Here is a 19,798-nt window from a genome sequence, read left to right on the forward strand (position 1 = left end):
TTTCATCTTAGGGCCCTGGTGGGGAGAACTGTCTTTGTTCTGGTCCCTCTTGGCCATTTTGTCACTGGTCCTCATTATGCCTGCTGAAAAGACACATTTTCTAGCACAAACCTGGACCCCTCCAGCTCTGACCATTCTGTTTTCTTTTGTTCTGGATGAAGGATCTGGCCGCCAAAGCCACCATTCAAAGTTCCATCCTTATCACTTTTCACTGTGTTCCTTTTGGCCTTGGTTTAGTGCATCAGCTTTGAAAATGTCATCCCAGGGTTGATGCTGTGGTAAATGAGTAACGAAGAGTGCTCTGCTTTTGCAATACAGGGCACATAAAGATGGAAAGATTTTGCTTTCTGAGAGATGCAAGTGGCTTCTTGGGCATGTGCTGTAAGTACTTTTTTTTTTTTTCTCTTTGGAAACTTGGAACATTTCTATCAGCAAGTCAGAATCCCAAATAACCATAGGCTCCAAACTCCTAGCTCTAGAGGCCAAGGTCTAACAGTAGTCATCTGATAATTGACCTCCTGGAACTGAGAAGCTCCTACCAGCTTCTATGACTTTTACAGAAAGAGGACTGTGGTGATAATGTGGAGATTGGATAGAAGGGTAGAAACAGTTGGGTGGGGGTGAGAGACATTGGAGGCAGTGTGACCTGCTAGAAGCCAGTGAAGTAGCTCAGACCATGAACTGAGGCACTGACATTAGAAAGGGAAAGAAAGGAAAAGTTGTGAGAGGTATTTAGAAGGTAGTACTCAACGGGAATCATGAATCATGGGACGTGGGGATGAGAATGAAGGAAATCCCAAGGATAACTCCCAGATTTCTGGCATGGGAATCTCAGTAGATAGTAGAATGTTGATGAAGAACAGGCAGAAGGCTAGGGAAATGGTGTGTTTACCTTTGGACTATTTGAGATTTCCAAATTGGAACTGTGGTATGTGAGGAACATTCTGGTGGATATATCCAGTAGGTAGTTGGACAAATGGCTGGGCACACAGGAGAGCAATCTAGAGTATGTAGTTTTGTGTGATGGCAGCTGTGTTCCTGGGACTGGATGAGATAACTCAAGGAGAGAATGGAGGGCTGCAGGTTTCCTGCTTTGACTCCATGGATCTCTTTCTTCTGATCACCCATGTCCATGGTGATAGGATTCCACAGTTGACTCCCTTACTGCATTGCCTTATACTCTTCCAGGTTCAGAGAATCTTTATTTATTTATTTATTTATTTATTTATTTATTTATTTATTTATTTTATTTATTTATTTTTAGAGAATCTTAAATCATATTTTCTGGCTTCTGCTCTAGTAATTTAAAAACAACATGAAAGAGTGTAAAAATAATGGTGTTAACATGTCTCGCAACTTAGAAATGACTCTTTAGATGACACTGATGGTGAGAGAGATCTGAAATGCAGAAAGGTATACTTTCACCTTCCTGTTGTTTAAAAATACTCCTGTGGCTTCCGTGTGTTGCATGAATGCATTATTTTCAGCTTATGGCCTTGTGCATGGCTCTATAAACCACCACCTTCCCATTCCAACTAAACATATCTTGTGAAAATTATTCTCCTTTTGTCTTTTACATAAAGAAAATACAGATGTACTCACATTTCTTATAGATTTTTATCTTTAAAAAAACGCCAAATTAAAAAAAAATTCAAAACTCTAATCTATAAAATATAATGTAAGCAGAAAGAGGGCTAGTTTATCTAAGGATCCCTCTTTCTCCAAAAGGCTGCCTCTGGTTCAAAAAGAGAAATTCAATTTACATAAATGTAATTTACTCACAGAGTTTTCATATGTTGCTATTACATCTGAATGACAGTCCATGCCATTATTTCTATGGCCCCAGCAAGCTACCTTTCCTACTCCCTGCCCCTATTAGATGTTTCATCAGTTTTTCAAGGGAGAGAGGCCTCCATAAGGTCCCTGGTGAGCACACCATTAAATATTTTTCATTGTTTTATTAATCATAATGGGTGATTATTAGGTGATTCTAGTTCAGAATTTTCATCCAGCTAAGATCCCCCAATGGTTCTCTTACCTCATGTCTTATAGATAACCTTCCTTCCAAAATGCTACTGTTCCTCTGTCTGGTTCTCTTGGTGCTTGGGCTTCATTGTGCACCACCTAACAGCTCTGACGGCAAAGTAACCACCTGCCATTCCCCCCAACAAAATGCCACTCTCTATAAGATGTCATCCATCAATGCTGACTTTGCATTCAACTTGTACCGGAGGTTCACTGTGGAGACCCCAGATCAGAACATTTTCTTTTCCCCTGTGAGCATTTCTGCAGCTTTGGCCATGCTCTCCATTGGGGCCTTCTCCAGCACCCAAACTCAAATCCTGGAAAGCTTGGGGTTCAACCTCACAGACACCCCAACGACAGAGATCCAGCAGGGCTTCCAGCACGTGATCTGTTCATTGAATTTTCCAAAGAAGGAGCTGGAATTACAGATGGGAAATTTCCTCTTCATTGGGAAGCAGCTGAAACCACTGCCAAAGTTCTTGGATGATGTCAAAAGACTCTATGAGACTGAAGTCTTTTCTACCAACTTCTCCAATGTTTCTGCAGCCCAGCAGGAGATCAACAGTCATGTGGAGAAGCAAATGAAAGGGAAAGTTGTGGGCCTTATTCAAGATCTCAAACCAAACACCATCATGGTCCTGGTAAACTATATTCACTTTAAAGGTAAGGTTCTACGATGTCCATTTCTAGTTCTGTGTTCCGATAATTTGGTGGGGCACTGAGGGGAGCTCATTGTCTCTTCTCACTGGCATCAGTAGGTGTCCCTCATACCACAATGATCAGCTCACTGGACATAGCTGTGTGTAGTTTTGGATCTTCCAGGAGGGATCTATAGCTCTGTGGATGAGCCCAGGAATTTTCTAGGGAGAGGGCACTTTCAGAGAGGTGAGTGACAGTGTTATGATTATCCTGCTCACATCTAGCAAGACAATCATGGTTTCCAAAAGATTTTGTGAGATGGGACACTTGGTAAGTAAACAGATTTGGGTTTAAACCCCACTGTGGCCCTCATTTGCTGTGCATTTTACATAAATATTTCTATCACGTATTATGCACCCACTATGTATCAAGCACCATGCTATGTGTGTGGTTTATACACATTCTCTCATCTGATCCTCACGTGCCCAAGTTCACACAGTTAATAAGTTTCAGAGCTGGTATTCCTACCCAGGTTTGCCTTACTCTAAAGCTGGTGCTTGTAACAACAAGAATCATGTGACTCTTTTCTGAAGGTGCTGTGCCCAAATGATTTCTCCTGGTTCTACAGCACATGTCAGCCACGTTTGGTGGAGGAATGAACAATTCTTGGCCACAAGCCACACACTTATAGACGGATAAAACGGCAGAACAGATCTGTTGTCTCATTTCAACCTGTGTGTTGGATGTGCTTATACCTTTTTACGGAAGAGGAAACTGTGGCTCTGATGGGTTTAGTGTAAGTATAGTGGTTTTGAACACTGACAGAACATCTGTTGAACATAGAATTCAACATTCCTGGGTGTGACTCCTGTGTCTGCCACTGGCTAGTTGGGAGACCATGTAAAGACACTTTCTCTCTTTGAACCTCAGTTACTTGTAAAACTGATTGAAAGTAGGTACCTACCTCTGTGGTGGTCTTAACTACTAAATGAGATGACTGATGGAAAAGCTCATACAGGTCCTAATACTGGTTTAAAACAAACAACTCTTTTCTTTCTGTATTTCAAGCCCAGTGGGCAAATCCTTTTGACCCATCCAAGACCGAAGAAGGTTCCAGCTTCTCAGTGGACAAGACCACAACAGTGCAAGTGCCCATGATGCACCAGATGGAACAATACTACCACCTGGTGGACACAGAGCTGAACTGCACGGTGCTGCAGATGGACTACAGCAAGAATGCTCTGGCACTCTTTGTCCTTCCCAAGGAGGGCCAGATGGAGTGGGTGGAAGAGGCCATGTCATCAAAAACCCTAAAGAAGTGGAATCGCTTACTGCAGAAGGGGTAAACATCTTAGATGATGTGAGAAGTGGAGGGTGGGTGTAATGGTACAGTTAAGATTGAGTTCAGCAGAAACTCAGAGGCTGGAGAATCCACCTGAACTATAGAATAGCTGTGTGATGACCACTAAAGTATACTGAGAACATATGCTGTGCAAGTCTGTTTGCTGGGCACTTTACATACTTCATTACATCTAAGCACATCAACAAACCAGCAACAGAGATAGTATCATAGGCATTTTTCAAAAGTGGAAGTCAGGGCTAGGAAGATAAAATGAACTCCCCAAATTCAGCTAGCAAATAAATTGATGGTTTCCCAGAGGCCAACTAGAGCTTGGGGGTTTGGTAGGATTTTTACATTAAGCGGTGGGTGGGTAGCCATACTGGGGTGGGAGTGCTAGATGGAAAACCACAAAATTCTCCAGGTGCTTTTGTACCCACTGAAAATAGTGCCACTGGCTCCCCAACCTTGGCTAATACCCCAGAAATATTTCTTCTTGACTATAAGTGAGTCACATGTCTCTACTTCCAGTGCTGCAGTCTGACATTGGCTGAACTAGAACACATTCCTTCCAGGATAACTCCTGTGGTTTTGGTGCCATGTGTTGACCTACATAGCAATGGTTGCCAACATCTAGGGGAGGATCATAGTCCAATATAATACCGTGGTGACAGAGAGAGGAAGGGAATCATAAGCCTGGTGTGCTGATAGTTATGTGTTCCCTCCCCTCCACCCACAGGTGGATTAACTTGTTTGTTCCAAAGTTTTCCATTTCTGCCACGTATGACCTTGGAGCTATCCTTCTGAAGATGGGCATCCAGGATGCCTTTGCTGACAATGCCAATTTTCTTGGACTCACAGAGGACAATGGTCTTAAACTTTCTAAAGTAAGTTGGTAGATTAGAGTCCCTGAATGTATGAGCTGGAAGGGCCATTGAGAGACAATTTAACTCTCTTATTGTATCAATGATGATTTTGAAGTATAGGGAGGCAGAATGACTGCTCCTAGGGCAGATTCACTCCATAGCCATTCTCATTACACCCAGACATATCACTGTAACAGTTACTTCCATCCCTGATCTTCATGTCCTAAAATGATTCTGATAGAAGGACTTAATGATCAGAATTGACTCTGAGGAGATACAGTTCTGGAGGTGGTGGCAGGGACAGGGGAAATCTTAAGAAGTGAGCAGAAAGCCATGGAGAAAGACGTGGTTCCCTGACAGCTAGCTCTAAAATAACCAGGTATTCATTACATACGCTTAACCAAGTAGCCTTCATAGTCAAGCACCATCAACACAGCGTGGTAAAAGAGTAGCCCGGTATTACCTTTTCATTTCTTGATTCCAAACTGTTTCAAAAACTTTTCCTGTTTCTTGAGGGGATCAGCAGTGTTTATTCTCCCCCTCCACAGGCTGCCCACAAGGCTGTGCTGCACATTGGTGAAAAGGGAACCGAAGCTGTAGCTGCCCCTGAAGTCAGATTTCTGGATCAGTCTGATATAACTCTCCGCCCTATCATCCAATTAGATAGATCTTTCCTGTTGTTGATTTTGGAGAAAAGCACCAGGAGCATTCTCTTTCTGGGTAAAGTTGTGGACCCAATGAAAGTGTAGTTGGGAGAGAGGCTGTAAGCTAATTGCATGTACTTATTGCAATGGAAAATAAACAGTATAGCCTGATATGAACGATGTGGGGTTGGATGTTATTTCCTTTGGGCAGGGGTGGAGATTGGACCAGGGTGTGAAAGAGGCCACTCTTGCGACCAAATATTCAAATAGCCAACAAGTGACTCATTACCTGAAGCACAGGAAGGCCCTCATGCCAGTGCATCCCTCTTTATCAGAAATCTCCCCAGTTAGTCAGTTCCAAGGAATTTAACTGAGCTGGCAAATGCCCTCTCCTCTGCCTTCTGGAGAGTCATTGAAATGCAAGTCAGGCTATACTGTGTTTCCTCAAAAATAAGACCGGGTCTTATATTAATTTTTGCTCCAAAAGATGCACTAGGGCTTATGTTCAGGGGATGTCATCCTGAAAAATCATTCTAGGTCTTATTTTCGGGGAAACACGGTACCCCAGTATTCTAATAATAAGATCAATGAATATAAAACAATGCAAATGCAGTGGATTATATGTGAACTCCTGCTTCCCTCCATCCCATCACAATGGTTCATTGTGTGCTTGCCAGAACTGCCACTGGTGAACAGTAAACAAGGTGCTTCCACTAGAGGACTGAGTCACAGACTGAGAGTTACTGCTAGGGATATAGCTTTTGTGACCCAACAAGCATGGGACAAAAGAGCAAGAGACACAGAGATGAATTTTCCTGTGCAAGCCCACCTCTTCCTCAAAAATGCTTCCTTATTGCTAATTTATAAGCTTGGAGTGGAGAAACAATGTCATTCATTCATGTAATATCTCATAGCCCTTCCTTTTCTATATCCTAATTATACTCCTTTCGAAATGTTGCACTCCTGTCCTACTTGCTCAAGTACAAATCTCCTGGGTAGTCTGTCTTTTTTGTCTCTACTTTTACTGAAGTTTGCTATTTACTTATCCCTAGATCTTTCCACAACCTCCCCTTGCCTATGCATTCTATCCTACTCCCAACTACCAATCTAGATTTCATCTTAGACAATTTGTACTTAAAGCCCCGGTATTAGAATTTAGTACACATAAACAGTACAGTGAATGTTAATGATGTGGTATTTGAAATTCTAGCCCTAAGGTGAAACTCTTCAGTGGCAGGGAAATAATAACAAATGCTTAAGTGATTTTGCAGTTACTGTGCTTCCAGATTGAAATAAATATGTATGTTTAGAAAAGTATATAGCCCACAAACATTCTAGTGTTTTCTTATTAGACCCATTTGAATGGAGGTTTGCTTATTCCTGGTATAGTTTAAATTTTGTTTTATGGGTAAGAAATTGGAAACCCAAAGAGGGAAAGTGACTTATAGTACAGAAAATTCATTGCTAAATGGAGTTTGGTTTTACTGAAGTTACATTACAATCCTGGCTCTGCTACTTATACTGTTTTATGATCTTGAACAAGGTACTAAACATTGCACACCTTATTTTCTTCACCTGTAAAATGGGAACATTAATAATATCCATGTCATCAGGATTTTATGAACATTCCATGATGCAAAATGTGTAATGTGCTCAGCACAGAGTTAGACATTGATAAAAAGCCTTGTAAATATTAGTTGTTATTCCTTTTGGTCAACATCAGACAGTGGGCTGAGAACAAAGGTTACAGTGTGGGTGTCCAGGTTTGCACATTTATGTTCTCGAGCTCAGGCCCTACCTCCAGAGGCCAGAGTAAATGCTATACAGGCCCCTTACTAAACCTCCCCAAATGAGTTGCATCAGAGGTTGTTCTGGGAGGAATATCAGTATCTTCAGGGAGAAGTTGGGAATTACCAAGACACTATCCTTCAAGTAATTCATGTATCTCAGAGACTAAACCTCATTCAAATCATTCATTCCTGGGGCCAGATCATGAAGGACTGCCATTGATTCACCTTATGAATTTCAGCTTATTTGAGCAAACGAGGAATAAAACATAACTTCCTTAACCTCATAAAGGTTAATAGGAAAAATGTCACTTAATAGTGAAAGGGATTTTTTGTTTGTTTTTTTTTATTTTCAGCAGAATTTCTAGAAATTGGGACCAAGACAAAAATTCTCTATATTATTGCTTCTATTTAACATTATACTGGAGGTGTCAGTCAAAGCAGCAAAACAAGAAAAATAAATAAACATTATAAAGGATGGAGTGAGAAGGAAGAAACAAATCTGTCTACACAGAAACAAAGAAAGTCTATGGATAAACTTTTAGAACAAAAGGGAGAAAACTTATTGGGAAACAGAGTACAAGAGCATAGTGTTATTGATTGTATAGAATTCACCAACTCTATTTACCTTTTCATAGAATTATAGCCACATGGCTTCCATGGTATACATTTCCTAGCCTTCCTTGCATTTAGGTGTAGCCATAAAACTAAGTTCTTATTGATGGAATATGAGTGTATGTGATGTGGGACATTTACTGACCAGTATATCACAACAGCTGGTTGTGAACTTCCTTCACTCTTTTTTCTATTTCCTTTGAACTGAATTCTGGGCTTACTTATGATCCATTTTGACCACCAAGCAGATGAATAGCTCTTTGGCAGTTCAGTGCAGCATATGTGTCTATTTTCAGAATAATATATTTTTAAAAAGTTTATTGGAGTGACAATTGTGAGCAAAGTTACATAGATTTCAGGTGTACAATTCTGTATTACATCATCTATACATCACATTGTGTGTTCACCACTCACAGTCAGTTCTCTTTCCATCACCCTATATTTGATCCCCCTTACCCTCATCTTCCACCCCCCACCCCCTTACCCTCTGGTAACCACTAAACTATTGTCTGTGTCTATGAGTTTTGTTTCATTTGTTTTTCTTGTTCTTTTGTTGTTTTCAGTTTTATATACCACATATCAGTGAAATCATATGGTTCTCTACTTTTTCTGTCTGACTTATTTTGTTTAGCATTATGATCTCAAGATCCACCCATGTTGTCACAACAGAATATTTTGAATGCCAAAAAAGTCTTAGGATTACAAAATGCATCAGTAATATTGAAATATAATTATATAAATAATACAATTAAAATTACTGATATGGTAATATGTGTGCTTCCATAATAACATATTAATATGATCTTATAAAAGGAATAATAAATGCATTATTTCCAAAGTAATGGGAAGTAAAAATGATATTTCAAGATATTTGCAACAATGGTTATGTGTTCTGAAAAAATGTGAATTGTGTATGGGACAAAATCACAGGTACAGCTGCCACTACTGTGGTTTGTGGACCATATTCATAAATGAACTAAATGTGAAATTTTATTTTTTGGTTGATAAAATTAAATGTGAAATTTTTTATAAACAAATTTGTAGATCCTTTGAATTTCATCCTTAGACTTCCTTGAAGGTTCTATGGACTCCAGGTTAAAAACTCTGCCTTGGCAGAAAACAGGGTGGAAAAGGCCTGATATCTAAATACCCACATGGAGGAGAACTGCCCACTGACCTAAAATGCTTATCCCAAATAATTAGGTGAGCAGAAATAAATTTCTGTTTTCTTTAAGGGTAGGATTTATTGCAGAGTCTGTTTATTAAGCAGCCTGGTTTTATTAGTCTGATCAAGCTGCCATAACAAAATACCATAAACAGATTGGATTAGACACGATATATATTTTTTTTCTCACGGCTCTGGGGGCTAGAAGTCAATGATCAAAGTGCTAGTAAATCCCTTTCTGGTGAGATCTCTCTTCCTTCTTGTAGCCTTTGTGCTATATCTTTGCATGACATTCCCTTCAACTTGTGGTTGGAGAGAGAGAGAGAGAGAGAGAGAGAGAGAGAGAGAGAGAGAGAGAGAGAATGAATTCTTAGGTATATCTTTTCTTATAAGAACACTAATCTTACCAGATCAAGGCCCCACTCTTATAACCTCATTTAATCTTAAATACTTCCTTAGTCCAAATACAGCCACACTGGGGGTTAGGGCTTTAACATATGAATTGGCTGGCACATACATTCAGTCCATAATGCTAACCTTATTCCAAGTAATACAGAAATTGGTAGCACTAGTAGGGATGTTGCAGGCTATATTCTCCAGGAAACAGACTTTGAAACGGTTTATTGTGCAAGATGTTTAGTGTCCTTGGTCTTGATGCTGAGTTTTCACACACCAACTTCAATCAGTCATTAGATATGCGCCAGACACTGAAGCTGTCTTTGAAGGAGCTAAAAGCTTCCTTCACTGATAGGAATCCTAGATTCTAGAACAATTCCTTTATTGAAGAGGAATCAGTATGGTGCACCTCCATATTCAACATAGTCCACTCCTTATGCTGCTAAAATCTACTTATATTTGAGTGCTTATTAATTTTTATATTATAGTTTACATGCAATATTATATTAATTTTATGTGTACAATGCAGTAATTAGACATTTATCTAACTTATGAGGTGCTCAACCAGATAAATCTAGTACCGATCTGACACCATACATGGTTATTACAATATTATTGACTATATTCCTTATGCTGTATTTTACACCCCCATGACTATTTGCTAACTACCAATTTTTACTTCTTAGTCCCTTCCCCCTTTTCACCTATCCCCCCAAACTTCCTCTCATTTGACAACCTTCAAAATATTTTCTGTCTCTATGAGTTTATTTCTGTTTTGTTTGTTTGTTTATCTTGTTCGTTAGATTACACATATAAGTGAAATCATGTGACATTTGTCTTCTCTGTCTGACTTACTCCACTCAGCATAATACCGTCTAGTTCCATCCATGTTGTTGCAGATGACAAGATGTCATTCTTTTTTATGGCTGAGCACTGTATATATGTACTACCTTCACTGATAGGAATTATCAGACTACTTTAACTATTATACTACCTTCACTGATAGTACATTGTATATATGAACTACCACTTCTTTATCTGTTCATCCATTGATGTACACCCAGGTTGCCTCCGTATCTTAGCTATTGTAAATAATGCTGGAATAGACCTATACATGCTCATGTGGCTTCCAAGAAATGTTTTGTTTTTTCAGATAAATACCCAGAAATGGGATCCGTGGATTTTTGTCTGTTGTTATAGCTTATGTTTTAAAGTCTATTTTTTCTGGTATAAGTATTGCTATTTCAGATTTTGTTGTTGTTTCCATGTTCATGAAAATTTTTTTTGCATCCCTTTTCTTTCAATCTGTGTGTGCCTTTCAATCTGAAGTGAGTCTCTTATAGGCAGCATGTGTAAGGGTCTTATTTTCTTATTTATTCAGATGCCCTGTATTTTTTGATTGGAGTATTTAATCCAGTTACATTTAAAGTAATAGTTGATAGATATATAATTATTGCCATTTTGTTTTCATATTTTTTATCTTTTTTGTTTTCTTCTTCTTAAAGAAATCCCTTTAACATTTCTTGTAATACTGGTTTGGTGGTGATGAAATATTTTAGTTTTTTCTTGTCTGGGGAGCTCGTTATCTGTCCTTCAATTTTAAATAACTTTGCTGGGTAAGATAATCTTGATTGTAGGTCCTTGCTTTTCATTGCTTTCAATATTTTGTGCCAATCCCTTCTGGCCTGGAAAGTTTCTGTTGAGAAATCAACTGACAGTTTTAGGGGAGCTCCCTTGTAGGTAATGAACTGTTTTTCTCTAGCTGCTTTTAAGATTCTCTCTTTGTCTTTAATCTTTGGAATTTTAACTATGATGTGTCTTGGTGTGGGCCTCTTTGGGTTTATCTTGCTTGGGACTTTCGGAACTTCTTGGGCTTGTATGTCTGTTTTCTTTGCTAGGTTTGGGAAGCTTTCCATCATTACTTCTTCAAATAGGTTTTCAATACTTTGCTCTCTCTCTTCTCCTTCTAGTACTCCTATGATGAAAATATTGTTATGCTTCATGTTGTTATCAGGTGCACCTTAAACTATCCTCATTTTTTTGGATTCTTTTTTTTTTCCTTTTGCTCTTCTGATTGGGTATTTTCTGCTATCTTGTATTCTAAATCACTGATTCGATCTTCTGCTTCATTTAATCTACTGTTGATTCCCTCTAATGTAGTCTTTATGAAAACTATTTCATTGTATAAGTCTAAGAAGCAGATCCTCCAGGGTTCTCCCCTATTCATTCTAGATACCCCTTCATCTCAGCTTGTCTCTGTAGCTTACCTGGTGATATGACTGAGATCTTCATCCCTGATAAGTCTTGATCCACTGGTTACTATGCTTTCCTCTGGTCAAGGTTATTGCACATGTCCATTTCCCATCAAAGTTGGGCAAAGGAGTGCCAAGAGAAACCCAGGTGGATTGTTTGGGTGCCAAGCATATTCAGCTTTCCTCCATTGTGTAATGACATCTCTTCCTCCTCCTGATGATCAGGGTCAATTGCCCCTGTCTAGGTGGTATAATAGTCTGACTCCACGGTTTGATGTTTGTGGATATTTTTTTAGTCTCACTTCTCCTTCTTTCCCTTGTGCCCCACATCTTGGCAAGCTGATACCAAAACCAAGGTATTCCCTCCTTTGGTGCTGATAGAGGAGCCAAATTTTGGGCAGGCGTGCATCCTGTGCCTGTCGGATGGTGACAATAGATGGTCATTCCTTTCCTTGCCTGCAATTACCTGAACAAAATCCTGAAATGTCTAAGCAGCATCCACAGTTTATAGTTCAATGGGACTCTTTCTGAGTTTCATGGAACAAGTGTTAACCCTTTGGGGATCATGACCTGCAACCCCACAGGGCCCAGATTTTTGAAGTCAAAAAGAAGAATTTCTGCCTCTGGACTTCCTTTGGATACGATACTACATCAGTTCTTTATTGTGTCTTCAATCTGACAGACTGCCCTATAGATTTTGGACTTGCCAGCTTCCACAATCATGTGAGCCAATTCCATAAAATAAATAAATTTATTTATTATATTAGGTTCTGTTTTTGTTTTGTTTGTTTCCTGGACATTTCTGACTAATACAATTGATTTAGAGATATTTCCTGAAGACGCTTAAAGAAGTTAAAAATGTATTGCTTTATTTTCCTGTAACTTCACTGAAATTTGCTCTTCACCACTCTGTACTTTTAATAGCACAGAAATTTATCTGGTCACTTCAAGGCATGTTCAGTCACTTACAAACTTTCCTTCTTTTGAGGGTGAATACACCTATAAATTCATGGCTTTATCCCATCTATTTTATCCTTCCCAACCCCCACAATGATTTCACTAACATAGAATTTGAGGGTTCAGTCATTAATTTTCCTAGTAACAGGAGAGTGGCTTCTTGTCCGAGATGGCTAGCATGTGTTTACAGGGGCTTCTACTGATATTTCCCTTCTACACTGGCTGCTTTCATCCTTACTCACATTGGTTGAGTTGTTCCCATCCTGCCATGACATTTATTTCATAAGGACTCCTTAATGCATTTTCCTGGTGCCAATCTCAAGTTCTCTTTTGATCTCCTAGTCCTCATTCAACCTTTTAGGTACCTGCCGCCACCCCCATCCCAACTCCCAGGGACATAAGGACTGAGAGCTGCTGTCTTCACACCATATATGGCTGCCAGGGTCTCTATGAGGTTGTCCTCATGCACATGCATTTCAGCACTTCTCAGCCATTATTTTTCTGCAATAGAGTCATGTTAGATGTGTGGTTTATTAACACAGTTTTCAGATTTTCATGATGAACCCGGGGAATTGAGGCAAAACTTATAGAGTTGTTTCTTTTTTCTTTTTCTTTTTAAAAAATACCCTCCACCTGGGGCTCAACCAAACAGGTAGAGGAGGCAGGGTAAGAGCAGGGTGTAGGTTCCTTTCTCAAAGGCTGGTGTATTTGATAATTTCTTCTGCCCAGAGAGGGTAGTACAGAAAAGCAATTTCTGCACACACTCTTTTACCTCTTGGAATGTGGGAAAATATTCTGTCCTGGAGAACCAAGCTTAGAGAAGCCTCCGATGAACCTTAGTGGAAGCCATGCCTGAGACTCATGGCTGAAAGGAGAGAGTCCTTAGACAAGGATGAAGACTTTTTAAGGACAATAGGCCTGACCTGAGGAGGCATGAATTGCATGTCACAGTCAATACTAATGTGTACATGTGCCATAAGACACTGAGCTATCAGTGCAGCCACTAAGAGGGTAGTGTGTAAAGATCCTAAGTCTTGCTGTGATGGTAGGTTGAAAGTGACTTTGGAGCTGACAATTAGGTTTTGGGTCATGAGTACTAAGGCCCTCAAAGAAAGGAGACAAAGGCCTTACTGGCCTTTGTGATAAAGGCCCTTGGTGTGCAGAAAACTTACCCTAAGTTTATGAATTGGGTAAATGATCTCCATTCTGGGGAGTAAATTTGACTTAGCTTTGTGTAGTCTCCTTACAATGTTTTGGAGTCTGGTTCTTAGAAAATGGTTCCAAATTCATTGATAGGCGGGGTGATTTAAGCAGTCTGAGAAAGTATTATACCACTCTGAGGCAAGACTACCCAATTTGGGTGAAAAGGGTTTGTTATGGAAAATATTTCCCAACATAAACTTTGACACCAAAGAGTCAAGAGCAAAACAGTAAAGGAGAGAGTGGATAAGAGGTAGTGAAAGAGCAGTAACGCAAATGAACAACAGGAGTGAATGGAATAATAATAGATGATATGTGGTATCAAGAGTTTACTATGTGCAAGGCAATATGCTAACCATTTTACATATATTATCACAATTAATTTTGTGACGACCCTATGGAGAATTGTTGCAGAGTCAGTTAGCTCTTTTGCTCCCACCTCGATAGTGAAGTGTTATTTCTGGTAAATGTCTATCCAACAAGAATCTACATTTTCTACACACTCTTGTACAGTTAAATGGAATAATTGATTAGTTCCTGTGGTAGACTCAATAATTCCCCCCAAAGTTATTTACCGCCTAATGTAAGAAACCTGTGAATGTTAGTTTTGCATGGCAAAAAGGACTTTGCAGATATGCGAAAATTAGGGACATTGCAATGGGGAGTTTACCCTGGCTTATCCAGATGGAACCTAAACGCAATCACATATATTCCTTTGAGAGGGAGGCGGAGAGATTTGACCATAGGAGAAGGTTGTATGATGATGGAAGCAGAGAGATATTTAAAGATTCTATGTTGATGGCTTTAAAGATGGAGGAAGGGGCTATAAGCAGGGAATACAGCATTAGAACCTGTAAAAGGCAAGGGAATATATTCTCCCCTACACCCTGCAGTTAGAGCACAGCCCTGCTGATATGTTGATTTTGACTGAGTAAAACTATTTTGGACTCCTGACCTCCAGAACTGTAAGAAAATTATTTAAAAAAAATAAGTTGTTATTATTATTATTATTATTCTGCTTCTTTCTTTTTTTATTTTTCAATTATAGTTGACATTCAAATTATTTTATATTATTTTCATGGGTACAACATAATTGATAGACATATATATAATTTATGAAGTGATCTCCCCAACAAATTTTTGTTGTTTTAAGCCACCAAGTTTGTGGTAATTTGTTACAACATCCATAGGACACTAATATAGCTCTCACCAAGGAAATATGAACAGAAATGTCACCTGGACCACATTGCAATTTGTAAGGACCCTATGTGCTTCAGATGTCATAGACCCCTTCCTCCATAAAATTATATTTTATGACGGCATTGGTATAAAGATAAACAAAATTCAGTCTACTTTATGATATGTTCATTATTATTATGTTAATTTTCTCCTGTTTTAAAAATAAATTAAATTGTACCTTTTTTTTTTTTTTTTTTTTTGCCCTGTAAGAGTATCATGAACTCTATACCCTGTGACTACTGTGTCTAATGGATAGGTCAGTGATATATATCATTTCTGAACCATGGAGTTTATGGAGACTTCGTGCCTTCTCGCTCTCTCTCTCTCTCTCTCCTCTCTCTCTCTCTCTCTCTCTCTCTCTCTCTCTCTCTCTCTCTCTCTCTCTCTCTCTCTCAGAAGAGTTCTCTCAAAACTCAGCAGCTTGCACTGGAAAAGATTCTGTTTTCTCTCTGAGTCATCATGTGGAGGAAAGTTACCTTCTGCACAGGAATACCCACATTGTACTGTTACACAAATGAAAAACAAATTTTATTGTTTCAAGTCATAGAAATTCTGGGATGTATTTGTAGGAACAACTAACATTATACTGAAGAATACAGAGATTAGTTCTTAGAAATTGAGTTCACTCATAATACAAACCTACAACATGTGGCTTTGACTTAGTGGTCAAGACGTATGTAGTAAGGGTGTTTAAATTGGAAACTGGGGATGCACATTGTAAGAATTATCTGGTCTGAGATTAAAGACAGAAAGCAATATGACAGGCTAGGCTGCCATAACAAAATAAAAGTGACTGGGTGGCTTAAACAATGGAAATTAATTTTCTCACAGTTCTGGAGGCTAGAAGTCCCAGATCAAGGTGCAGGGTTGGTTTCTGGTGAATACTGTCTTCCTATTTTCAAACAGATGCCTTCTTATTCTGTCCTGACAGGTCTTTCTTCAGTGCATGGGTATAGAGAGAGATTTCTCTTTCTTTTTTCCTTATAAGGCTACCAATCCTATCATGTTAAGATTCCTCCTATGACATCATTTTACCATAATTAACTTCTAAACATCTTATCTCCAAATAAAGTCTCATTGGACCTTAGGGATTCAAAATGCAAATTTTGGAGGGGACATAGTTCAGTTCATAGAATTCCACCCATGACTCCCCCAGATTCATTTTTTTTCTTGTATGAAAAATAGTCATTTCATCCCCACAGCCCCCAAAGTCTTAACACATTCTACCATCAATTCTACAGTCTAAAGTCCAAAGCCTTGTCTAAATATGATCTAAATCAGATATAGGTGAGACTCAAGGTACAATTCACCTTGAGGCAAAATACTTCTTCAGCTATGACTGTGAAACCAGATAATTCCTTTTTTTTCTTTTTGATGTTCATATTGGGTGTTTTATGCTGCCTTGCCTTCCAAATCACTGATATGATCCTCTGCTTCTTCTTGTCTGCTGGTGATTCCTTCTAGTGCATTCTTCATTTCAGTTACTGTATTCTTCATTTCTGACTGGTTCTTTTTTTTAATGATTTCTATGTCTTTTTTTATGCTTGCTATCTCTCTGTTGCAGTTCTCACTAAGTTTCTTGAGTATCCTCAAAACCATTGTTTTGAACTTTGTATCTGGTAGTTTGCTTGACTCCATTTTATTTAGTTCTTTTTCTGGAGTTTTCTCCTGTTCTTTAAATTGGGACATATTTCTTTGTTTCCTCATTTTGGCTGCCTCCATACGTATTAGGTAGATCTGCTATGTCTACCAGTCTTGACAAGGTGGCCTTATTTAGTAGGTGCCCTGTGGGGCCCTGGCAGAGTTTCCGTGGTCACATACTTTGGGTGCTCCAGGAGGGTCCCTTGTGTGGGTTGTCTGTGCCCTGCTGTTATAGTTGAGCCTTGATTGTTATTGGCATGGCAGTGGTGGGGATTGACCCTCAGGCTGACTCTCTGTGGGGTTTGGCCACATTCTCGGTGAACAGCCTGCTGCGTGGGGCGCTTACCTGACTTAGTGGGATTTGCCCTAGAGGGCTCTGGTGCCTGATGAGACTGCCCTTTGTGTGTGTCGCTTGTGGGGATAATTGGGCATTGCTCTGCTGTGGTCTGAAGCCAACCCCCAAATATGTTGGTTCTGGGGTCTCTTGCAATGGGCTCTGGTGGAGCTACAAAGTGATCCATAGATTTTCACTGCCTGTCCTAACCCTGAAGACACATGGGAAAGTCCACACTGCAAACAGAAGATGGCTGTCACCAGTACCAGGCCTGAGGTAGCTCTACAAAAATGCCAGGACACTCCAAGGCCTGATGCCATCTGCCAGCTCCCTTAAGGTTCAGCCACTGATAATGCCTCACGCAGTACACAAGTTGGCTGAGGCAGGGTCTCCAGGCTTCAATAGAGTGGAAAGAGTTGTGTTCAACAGGTTAATATAGACTCCGGTTTGGTGTCAGTGCTGAGCCTTGAGCTATTCAGAAAAAGTCTCAGAGCACAGCAAGGCCAGTTGTCACCTACCTGGGGTCCATGAACTCCAGTAGTTTTCCAAGAGAATGTGCAATGTGGGCAGGGCTGGCCACTCACTGAGAAAGTGCCTCTGGTGTTGGTTGAGTTCAGTGGGGTGGGGTATCAGGGAGTAAGCAAGGTGAAGCAGCAGAGCTCACCAGGCCAATCAGATTCAGATATGGCCTGTTGGAGAGGGCTCAACACAGGAAAGAGGGCACCTGCCTACCAGCTGCACAAGAGGAGAACCACACACAGGGGAAATAGCAACTGTTCTCCAGCCCTTGCTCCAAAGCTACACACTTCAGTCTGCCCCCTGCATGTCTCCAACACCCCCCAAGTTATTGTCCCTCTGCCAGAGCCCAAGGTGAGTGCCTACAAGTGAGAGAGTCTGTGGGTGGGCCATTTAAGAGGATCTCTGGGTTTCCTGCAGTTTTCTATCCCACCCGGATGGCTGGAATCCCCACTGTTTTTCACAGCCAGATGTTGTGGGGACTCCTCTTTCCGGCACAAGTACTTTGGGCTGGGGAGGCTAGTGTGGGGTTAGGGTCTCTCACTCTTCCAGGGCGGTCTTCCACGGCTGAGATGTCTGTCCGGATTCTCAACTGCCACATGGAGGTTTGGGGCCAGCCTGTTTCGAGTCTCTGCCCTTTGTACCAGTGTCAACATGGCTTCTTCTTTACATACTTAGTTATAAAACTTCTGTTCAGCCAGACTTCAGACTGTTCTCCAGTTTGATTGTTCTATAACTTAGTTGTGATTTTAATGTGTTCACAGAAGGAGGAAGCAGAGCATTTATGTACTCCACCATCTTGGATCCTTGCAGGGTTTAAAATGCCAAATACTGCTGAACTCTAAGTAGAAAAACTTCAGGCTGAAAAAGTCTTTAAGCAAATAGTTCATTAAGTCTGCTCAGTTAGAAATAAAACGTCAGATTAGAGAGCTTTATAGCTCATTCCTTAGCAAAGATAACTAATAAACTAGCAAAACTAGTCAGAATCAATTTTTTCAAACTCTGGAAACTAACCAAAATTGTTTAACAATGAGGAGTTGGTGGGAATGTAGATTGGCAGCCACTATAGAAGGCAGTGTGGAGGTTCCTCAAAAAATAAAGAAGAGAATTACCATATGACCTAGCAATCCCTCTCCTCGGTATCTACCCCCCAAAAATCTGAAAACATTTATCTGTGAAGATATATGTACTTCAATGTTCATTGCAACATTATTTATGGTGGCAAAGACATGGAAACAACAAAAGTGTCCTTTGGTAAATGACTGGATAAAGATGTGGTATATATACACAATGAAATACTACACTGCCATGAGAAAAGATGAAATATTGCCATTTGCAGCAACATGGATGGATCTTGAGATTATTATGCTAAGCAAAATAAGTCAGACAGAAAAAGTGGAGACTTCACTCATATGTGGGATATAAAACTGAAAGCAACAAAGGAACAAAACAAACAAATAAACAAAAACTCATAGACATAGTCAACAGTTTAGTGGTTACCAGAGGGTAAGGGAGTGGTAGAAAAGGGTAAAGGGGGTGATGGAAGGAGAACTCACTCTGGGTGGTGAGCACACAATGTGATAAAGAAATGATGTATTATAGAATTGTACACTTGAAACCTATGTAATTTTACTAACCATTGTCACCCCAATAAATTTAACTAAAAAAAAAAAGCAATGAGGAGAATGCTTAATCAAGAAAAAACTGCTGAATCTAAGTAGGCAGAGAGATTTTTGAAATTTTAAATTATCTTGTTTCCATATTTTGCTTCCTAGCTCCATGGTGGTCTTGAAGACAACAGCCTACATTCTGGATAGAGATTCTAGTACCAGAGCAAGCAGAATGGACTTTTTTTTCTCAAAGAATTACAGTTGTTTGCTTCGATGGCTCCCTGGAGAAGAGGATGGAAAAGCTTGCCTTTATTTCACCTAACTCTGAATTATTCTACTGCTGAGATGATTAGAAAAGGAGTATTTGGTGAAAATATTTAAAGGCCAATGACCTAGTCCCTATTGTCTGAGAAAATCAGTAACAATTGGGAAAAACAATAGACTAACCAAAAACCTTGGGAAGCAAAGCTGGACAATGAGAAGCTTTGGGGAATAAAGACCTTCAAAATCTCTGGCATATTTTTGGCAATCTATAAGTCTACACATATGCCCAGGGTTGGGTACATTCTCAGG

General features: G+C 39.8%; 1 protein-coding gene across 1 annotated transcript; it reads left to right on the top strand.

The window, feature by feature from the left end:
• Positions 1 to 357: 357 nt before the first annotated feature.
• On the top strand, positions 358 to 5,683 carry LOC117026973 (thyroxine-binding globulin-like). Its single transcript, XM_033114313.1, has 5 exons — positions 358 to 381; positions 2,053 to 2,688; positions 3,733 to 4,006; positions 4,743 to 4,890; positions 5,418 to 5,683. Exons 1-5 carry the CDS (start codon positions 375 to 377, stop codon positions 5,616 to 5,618), a joined length of 1,266 nt encoding a protein of 421 aa, XP_032970204.1. The 5' UTR covers positions 358 to 374; the 3' UTR covers positions 5,619 to 5,683.
• The last annotated feature ends 14,115 nt before the right edge of the window (positions 5,684 to 19,798 follow it).

Source organism: Rhinolophus ferrumequinum, chromosome X (assembly GCF_004115265.2).
Source record: "Rhinolophus ferrumequinum isolate MPI-CBG mRhiFer1 chromosome X, mRhiFer1_v1.p, whole genome shotgun sequence".
Lineage (NCBI taxonomy): Eukaryota > Metazoa > Chordata > Mammalia > Chiroptera > Rhinolophidae > Rhinolophus > Rhinolophus ferrumequinum.

Excerpts from the sequence above, each read along its gene's own strand:
- LOC117026973 (XM_033114313.1), top strand. Across the intron at positions 2,689-3,732 it reads AAACTATATTCACTTTAAAG|CCCAGTGGGCAAATCCTTTT; the intron begins GTAAGGTTCTAC and ends CTGTATTTCAAG. Across the intron at positions 4,007-4,742 it reads AATCGCTTACTGCAGAAGGG|GTGGATTAACTTGTTTGTTC; the intron begins GTAAACATCTTA and ends CTCCACCCACAG.